Source organism: Bombina bombina, chromosome 5 (genome assembly GCF_027579735.1).
Source record: "Bombina bombina isolate aBomBom1 chromosome 5, aBomBom1.pri, whole genome shotgun sequence".
NCBI lineage: Eukaryota > Metazoa > Chordata > Amphibia > Anura > Bombinatoridae > Bombina > Bombina bombina.
In genome coordinates, this window is record NC_069503.1 from 52,584,075 (window position 1) to 52,593,279 (window position 9,205).

Genomic DNA, 9,205 nt, shown 5'->3' on the forward strand with positions numbered 1-9,205 from the left:
TTCAGGATGCTGCCGCTCCACTCCGGATGGATGACGATAGAAGATGCCTCTTGGATGAAGACTTCAATCGGATGGAAGACCTCTTCTGCCCCGCTTGGATGAAGACTTCTACCGGATGGAGGACCTCTTCTTGCTCCGCTTGGATGAAGAATTTGGCTCGGCTGGGTGAAGACGACTCAAGGTAGGGAGATCTTCAGGGGCTTAGTGTTAGGTTTATTTAAGGGGGGTTTGGGTTAGATTAGGGGTATGTGGGTGGTGGGTTGTAATGTTGGGGGGGGTATTGTATGTTTTTTTTTACAGGCAAAAGAGCTTTGAACTTTAGTAATTTAGAATAGGGTAGGGCATTTTTTATTTTGGGGGGCTTTGTTATTTTATTAGGGGGCTTAGAGTAGGTGTAATTAGTTTAAAATTGTTGTAATATATTTCTAATGTTTGTAAATATTTTTTTAATTTTTGTAACTTAGTTCTTTTTTATTTTTTGTACTTTAGTTAGTTTATTTCATTGTATTTATTTGTAGGAATTGTATTTAATTGTAGATAATTATAGGTATTTTATTTAATTAATTTATTGATAGTGTAGTGTTAGGTTTGATTGTAACTTAGGTTAGGATTTATTTTACAGGTATATTTGTATTTTTTTTAGCTATTAAATAGTTCTTAACTATTTAATAGCTATTGTACCTGGTTAAAATAATTACAAAGTTACCTGTAAAATAAATATTAATCCTAAAATAGCTATAATATAATTATAATTTATATTGTAGCTATATTAGGGTTTATTTTACAGGTAAGTATTTATCTTTAAATAGGAATAATTTATTTAATAAGAGTTAATTTCGTTAGATAAAAATTATATTTAATTTAGGGGGGTGTTAGTGTTAGGGTTAGACTTAGCTTTAGGGGTTAATACATTTATTAGAATAGCGGTGAGCTCCAGTCGGCAGATTAGGGGTTAATAATTGAAGTTAGGTGTCGGCGATGTTAGGGAGGGCAGATTAGGGGTTAATACTAATTATTATAGGGTTAGTGAGGCGGATTAGGGGTTAATAACTTTATTATAGTAGCGCTCAGGTCCGCTCTGCAGATTAGGGGTTAATAAGTGTAGGCGACGTTGAGGGGGGCAGATTAGGGGTTAATAAATATAATATAGGGGTCGGCGGTGTTAGGGGCAGCAGATTAGGGGTACATAGCTATAATGTAGGTGGCGGCTCTTTGCGGTCGGCAGATTAGGGGTTAATTATTGTAGGTGGCGGCGACGTTGTGGGGGGCAGGTTAGGGGTTAATAAATATAATATAGGGGTCGGCGGTGTTAGGGGCAGCAGATTAGGGGTACATAAGGATAACGTAGGTGGCGGTCGGCAGATTAGGGGTTAAAAAAATGTAATCGAGTGGAGGCGATGTGGGGGGACCTCGGTTTAGGGGTACATAGGTAGTTTATGGGTGTTAGTGTACTTTAGAGTACAGTAGTTAAGAGCTTTATGAACCGGCGTTAGCCCAGAAAGCTCTTAACTACTGACTTTTTTCTGCGGCTGGAGTTTTGTCGTTAGAATTCTAACGCTCACTTCAGACACGACTCTAAATACCAGAGTTAGAAAAATCCCATTGAAAAGATAGGATACGCAATTGACGTAAGGGGATCTGCGGTATGGAAAAGTCGCGGCTGAAAAGTGAGCGTTAGACCCTTTTTTGACTGACTCCAAATACCGGAGGTAGCCTAAAACAAGTGTTAGGAGCCTCTAACGCTGGTTTTCATGGCTACCGCCAAACTCCAAATCTAGGCCTTAGTATCATGTACAAAAATAGAGATGTCGCTATTTAATCCTTGCTGCAAGTCATTTATAAAAATATTAAAAAGAACAGGGCCCAGTACTGATCCCTGGGGGACTCCATAGATTACCTTTGTCCAATCTGAGTATGATCCATTTACTACTACTCGTTGCTCCCTATCTTTTATCCAGTTATTTATCCATGAGCTAACATTTTTAGCTATTCCCAGTCCCTTAATTTTGTGCATTAATCTCTCATGTGGCACTGTATCAAATGCCTTTGCAAAATCTAAGTATATCACATCAACTGATTCCCCTTTATCTATATTTTTACTTATTTTTTGTTGTATATTAAGGGAAGCGCAGAGGTCAGAGGGCTTCTGCCACTTCTTTGTCTTTTTCGCTGAGGAGCCTGATCCGCCTGGCATATGGGACAGCGGGACATGAGCCTCCTCAGAGGATCACGGCTCATTCCACTAGAGCAGTGGCTTTGTCTTTGGCCTTCAAGAATGAGACCTCTATGGAGCAGATTTGTAAGAGCTTGGGTATATGTTCCCAATAGTAATTGAATAAAGCAGTGGACTCTCCTCCCCTTTAGATGGAAAACATAAATTATGCTTACCTGATAATTTTATTTCCATCATGGGGAGGAGAGTCCATGGCTCCAGCCTGTATCTTTGGTGGGCGGCCCTAAATTTAATCTATTCTTCTGGCACCATTTATACCCTGATAAATAAATTGATAAAATCAATAAATATAGTCGAATGGTCATGCATATGCATTATGCTTAGTTGGCATACTTACAGTTAGTGAGCTGTAACCTATCATTTATGGAATAAACCTTAACCTATCTTATGGTCAATGAACCACTCTCCTATTAGTTTTGCAGGTTGCACTGTCCCATGTTTATTTTTTTTATTTTTTTCAGTTGTTGTTGGGAAATTCCTATACCTCCAGGTGTTTTGACCAGGTAGATCTTACTGTTATAGATTTATATGTTAAAGTGATGCTTACCTACCCATATCAAAGGGCATTCTAAATCCATTCAGCCTCCAATACAACTTACAAAGCAGTTACATACAGCTGCCTTTTATTTATTTATGCTATCACCTGGTCTGCTCCCTGTATACTTTGAATAGGTGTTACTCCACTGTTCTATATCCAAGATGGAGTGGATTACTTTGATAGTTGAGCTGATAGATTGTTCAACCCTTAAGGTTATCCCCTGCAACCCCTGCCTTGTTTTAAGCCCTTAATTTCTAATAGCGGCAACATATACAGTACAATAAGTTTTTTTTCCCTTTATTTTTCTTACACTAAGTTGATGTAATTAACAACATTAGAATATCAATATACATACTAAAGCGATAATCTAGCCTAGTAAAAAAATAAAATAAACTAGGTTCTTGTCTGGAGACCCAAAAGTGGTTTCCTCTATTAGCAATTGTCTCCCATACAATTTTTTTAATGCAAATTTCTGAGGTCCAAGAGTGACCTCTGGTATCAGCTGAGAGGCTCTCCAGAATATTAGGCATTCTATCTGTATACTATATCTCTAAAATGTTCTTTTGAAATATACTATGTATTTATGGATTTGTACCATGTGAAGTTTACAGGACATCATTATTATGTTTGTTTTTTTGTCCCATGTTTGCCTTACTTTGAACCTCAATTAAAAAAAAAAAAAAAAAAAAAAAAGATTATATAATATTTGTAAAGTTGTGATATGGCCCCACTTAAATAGATTTTCTACCGTTATGTTGTATAGATCTGGGAATATTCATATTTAAAGGTAATTATAGCACTCACAGAGCTAACTGTACTAAATGCTTGTGCTGAATCAATAGCACATATGTAGTAACCTAAACAGCTGATCTGTATCACATGAATTGTTATGCGTGCCTTTAATTATACCATACGTACAGTTAATCAGAACCATTATTTATTATTATCTGTCTAAACCATTTAATATACTTTTTACAGACACGGCCAAAGAACTGAGCAATATCAGGTATTGATGTAGCTGGAGTGAATAAGGGAACCTTCTTCCTGAGTACAGACATTGGAGCCTGTTATCAGCATGAACTCATATGTGTTAGGTGAGTAAAATAGATATTATGCTGACTTCAATTACTGGGAAAATAGAATAGATCACTCATTAAACAAATATAAACTTTTATATTTATATCTGCATCTTTAAGAACATTTGTGTCAGTGACGTTATAAAGAAGGAGCAACCCCCATTGGGCAGAGGAGGAGGGTAAAAAATACTACTCCCCCCTCTGTCCTTTTAGACAGATCATGTCCAACAACTGCATAACCTCACCCCCTGACCTGGTTCATTACTCAGAACACCTGTAACTCCATCTTCCCCTGCCCTGACCTCGCTCATCCATAACTACTCTTATGCCTACCTTGTTCCCATTTGTGGAACACCCACAACTCCCCCAGTGTTCCCCACCCCAGAACCACCACTGATTTGTGTGCTTAATTTTACAGTGAGTATTATTAAACTAATAACGTTTTTGGCTGTTTATATAAATAGAACCATAGCCGAAAGCTTAAGATTATCATAAGGTCACTGCTTCTTACCCTCTCAAAACATCTCACACTGATAATTAGTCTGTGATGATTAAGACTGGGTGAGCATGAGCCGTGCAGAGCTGTATGTGCATTTGCTTGTGCAATGTTAAATGAGGATGGTGGATGCCACCTCTCTTTCCCAGAATACAGATGTATTTCTTCCCTGGCTGAGAACATTATCCACACGCACCTTGTTTAATGCAGTCCTATAACGTCTTTTCATCAGTAATCAGTAATTTAGTTTACTATGATGTAGTAATGTTTACATTCTAGTCATCCTTTTTTAATTTGTGATTTACAGGTAAATAAATTTAAAAATACATAACGGAAGACATTTTTTGAGTATAAAAAATGTTTTTTAATTCAGATGAATTATATAAAGAATAAACATTCTTACTTTTCTTTATTCCATTTCTTTTTATGTAGACAAACACATGAATAGTTCATATCCATCCTTCACTATAGGAAGCATCAGAATGATACCGCAAACTCTAAAAGTCTTAGACACTAATGACTATTCACAAACATTGGGGATATCACAGCAGATATTTAAAGAAGATGGTGAATTGGCAGGAACTGTGAAGCAATCATTATGTACAGAGAGTAATTTAGTAATCAAACAAGAGGACAACATTTATGAGTTTTCTAGTGAAATTATTATCCCAGAGGATACACCACACACATTTACTGAGTTTTCAAAACATATTAAAGAAGGGAAAAGTCTACAGTCTAGCCAAATGATTCATACAAAGGAGAAATCTTTCAAATCTACTAAATGTCAGAAAAGCTTTAGATGGGAGTCTCCTCTACTAGAACACTACAAAATTCACACGGGTGAGAAACCACACACATTTCCTGAGTGCGGCAAATGTTTTACACAAATGGATCATCTGAAAACTCATAAAAAGATTCACACCGGAGAAAAGCCGTTCACATGTACAGAGTGTGGAAAAAGTTTTACACAAATGTATTGTCTGAAAACTCATGAAATGATTCACACAGGAGAAAATCCTTTCACATGTACAGTGTGTGGAAAATGTTTCACAGAAAAGTGTAGTCTGAAAACTCATGAAAGAAGTCACACAGAAGAAAAGCCGTTCACATGTACAGAGTGTGGAAAACGTTTTACACAAAAGAGTGATCTGAAAAAGCATAAAAGGAGTCACACAGGAGAAAAGCCTTTCACATGTACAGAATGTGGAAAAAGTTTTACACTTATGAATAATCTGAAAACTCATGAAAGGATTCATACAGGAGAAAAGCCTTTCACATGTACAGTGTGTGGAAAAAGTTTTACACGTATGAATTATCTGAAAACTCATGAAAGGATTCATACAGGAGAAAAGCCTTTCACATGTACAGAGTGTGGAAAAAGTTTTACAGAAAAGAGTAATCTGAGAAAGCATGAAAGGAGTCACACAGGAGAAAAGCCTTTCACTTGTGCAGAGTGTGGAAAAAGTTTTACATACAAGAGTGATCTGAAAACTCATGAAAGGAGTCACACAGGAGAAAAGCCTTTCACATGTACAGAGTGTGGAAAAAGTTTTACATACAAGAGTGATCTGAAAACTCATGAAAGGAGTCACACAGGAGAAAAGCCTTACACATGTACAGAGTGTGGAAAAAGTTTTACACATATGAACAATCTGAAAATTCATGAAAGGAGTCACACAGGAGAAAAGCCTTTCACATGTACAGAGTGTGGAAAAAGTTTTACACATATGAACAATCTGAAAACTCATGAAAGGAGTCACACAGGAGAAAAGCCTTTCACATGTACAGAGTGTGGAAAAAGTTTTGCATACAAGAGTGATCTGAAAACTCATGAAAGGAGTCACACAGGAGAAAAGCCTTTCACATGTACAGAGTGTGGAAAAAGTTTTACACATATGAATTATCTGAAAACTCATGAAAGGAGTCACACAGGAGAAAAGCCTTTCACTTGTACAGAGTGTGGAAAAAGTTTTACACATATACATTGTCTAAAAATTCATGAAAGGATTCACACAGGAGAAAAGCCGTTCACATGTAGAGAGTGTGGAAAAAGTTTTACACAAAATAGTCATCTGAAAACTCATGAAAGGAGTCACACAGGAGAAAAGCCTTTCACTTGTACAGAGTGTGGAAAAAGTTTTACACATATGAATTATCTGAAAACTCATGAAAGGAGTCACACAGGAGAAAAGCCTTTCACATGTACAGAGTGTGGAAAAAGTTTTACAGAAAAGAGTAGTCTGAAAATTCATGAAAGGATTCATACAGGAGAAAAGCTTTTCACATGTACAGAGTGTGGAAAAAGTTTTACACATATACATTGTCTAAAAATTCATGAAATGATTCACACAGGAGAAAAGCCGTTCACATGTAGAGAGTGTGGAAAAAGTTTTACACAAAATAGTAATCTGAAAAAGCATGAAAGGAGTCACACAGGAGAAAAGGCTTTCACTTGTACAGAGTGTGGAAAAAGTTTTACACATATGAATTATCTGAAAACTCATGAAAGGAGTCACACAGGAGAAAAGCCTTTCACTTGTACAGAGTGTGGAAAAAGTTTTACACATATACATTGTCTAAAAATTCATGAAAGGATTCACACAGGAGAAACGCCGTTCACATGTAGAGAGTGTGGAAAAAGTTTTACACAAAATAGTAATCTGAAAAAGCATGAAAGGAGTCACACAGGAGAAAAGGCTTTCACTTGTACAGAGTGTGGAAAAAGTTTTACACATATGAATTATCTGAAAACTCATGAAAGGAGTCACACAGGAGAAAAGCCGTTCACATGTAGAGAGTGTGGAAAAAGTTTTACACAAAATAGTAATCTGAAAAAGCATGAAAGGAGTCACACAGGAGAAAGCGTTTCACATGTACAGAGTGTGGAAAAAGTTTTACACATAAATTGTCTGAAAACTCATGAAATAATTCACAAGGGAAGAAACCTTTCACATGTTTTAAAGTAGAAAACAGGTTTTCCATTTAAAGGGGAGGAGAGTCCTTGGCTTCATTCATTACTAGTGGGAATTAAGAACCTGGACACTGGGAGGCAGCAAAGACACCACAGCCAAAGGCTTAAATACCTCCCCCACTCCCCTCATCCCCCAGTCATTCTTTGTCTTTCATTACAGGGGGTGGCAGAGAGGTGCTGGAAAATCGGAGGTCTCCCCTCTTGTAAGGTGTATCCAGTCCACGGATTCATCCATTACTTGTGGGATATTCTCCTTCCCAACAGGAAGCTGCAAGAGGATCACCCACAGCAGAGCTGTCTATATAGCTCCTCCCCTAACTGCCACCTCCCAGTCATTCTCTTGCAGCTCTTGACAAGGGAAGCAGCTAGAGAGATGTGGTGCATTAATGTAGTTTATCTTCAATTAAAAGTTTGTTATTTTCAAATGGTACCGGAGTTGTACTATTTTAGCCTCAGGCAGAAAGTTGAAGAAGAGTCTGCCTGTGGTCTTTGATGATCTTAGCAGGTTGTAACTAAGATCCATTGCTGTTCTCGCACATAACTGAAGAGATGGGTAACTTCAGCTGGGGGAATAGCGTGCAGGGTCTCCTGCTCTGAGGTATGTGCAGTTTTAAATTTTTCTAGAGAAATGATAAGCTAGAAAATGCTGACAATACCAGATTTATTTAAGGTAAGCCTGATTACAGTGATTTAATAACGACTGGTATCATGCTTGCTGTAAAGGGTAATATTATTATTATTATATAATAAGGTTGGGAGGGGCCTATTTTCCATTAGTTTTTGCAGCTTGAGACATCCAGCTTCCCTGAAGGAGTCCCCTGAACATTTAGGACCTCTCTAAAGTGTTTTTTTGCCTTCCAAAGTCGTTGTATGGGCAGGTAGGGCCACAGTAGAGCTGTGGAAGTTTGTTGTGACTGTTTAAAAACGTTTATATCGTTTTTTTGATCCCGTTTTGAAACTAGGGGGTTAATCATCCATTTGCAAGTGGGTGCAATGCTCTTTCAGCCTATTATACACACTGTAAAAAATTCGTAAGATTTACTGCTTTTTTCACTGTTTTAGCAGTTTCTGTGATTGTACCATTTTTATTTTTTGCTTGTTCACAGTTATTAAAGTGTTTTCCAAGCTTGCTGGTCTCATTACTAGTCTGTTTAAACATGTCTGACATAGAGGAAACTCATTGTTCATTATGTTTAGAAGCCATTGTGGAACCCCCTCTTAGAATGTGTACCAAATGCACTGATTTTACTATAGATTACAAAGACCATATTCTGGCTTTAAAAAATTTATCACCAGAAGAAATTGACAAGGAGGAAGTTATGCCGTCTAATTCTCTCCACCTGTCAGATCCTATAAATCCCGCTCAGGGGACGCCAAGTACATCTAGCGCGCCCATTGCGTATACCTTGCAAGACATGGCGGCAGTTATGAATCATACCCTTACAGAGTTATTATCTAAACTTCCAGGATTGCAAGGAAAGCGAGACAGCTCTGGGACTAGAATAAATACAGAGCTCTCTGACGCTTTAGTAGCTATCTCTGATACACCCTCACAATATAATGAAGCTGAAGCAGGGGAGCTTCAATCTGTGGGTGATTTTTCTGATTCAGGGAAGATACTTCAATCTGATTCTGATATGTCTACATTTAAATTTAAGCTTGAACACCTCCGCGTATTGCTCAGGGAGATTTTAGCAACTCTGAATGACTGTGACACTATTGTAGTCCCAGAGAAATGATGTAGATTGGATAAATACTATGCAGTACCTACTTACACTGATGTTTTTCCAATCCCTAAAAGGTTTTTTGAAATTATTACTAAGGAATGGGATAGACCAGGTGTACCGTTCTCTCCCCCTCCTGTTTTTAAAAAGATGTTTACTATAGACGC

The 9,205-nt window shown here is 37.5% G+C and overlaps 1 protein-coding gene across 1 annotated transcript; it reads left to right on the forward strand.

Annotated features, from left to right (window-relative positions):
• Positions 1 to 3,748: 3,748 nt before the first annotated feature.
• On the forward strand, positions 3,749 to 8,885 carry LOC128659826 (oocyte zinc finger protein XlCOF6-like). The gene is made up of 2 exons (XM_053713398.1): positions 3,749 to 3,865; positions 4,776 to 8,885. Exons 1-2 carry the CDS (start codon positions 3,847 to 3,849, stop codon positions 7,307 to 7,309), a joined length of 2,553 nt encoding a protein of 850 aa, XP_053569373.1. The 5' UTR covers positions 3,749 to 3,846; the 3' UTR covers positions 7,310 to 8,885.
• Positions 8,886 to 9,205: the final 320 nt, after the last annotated feature.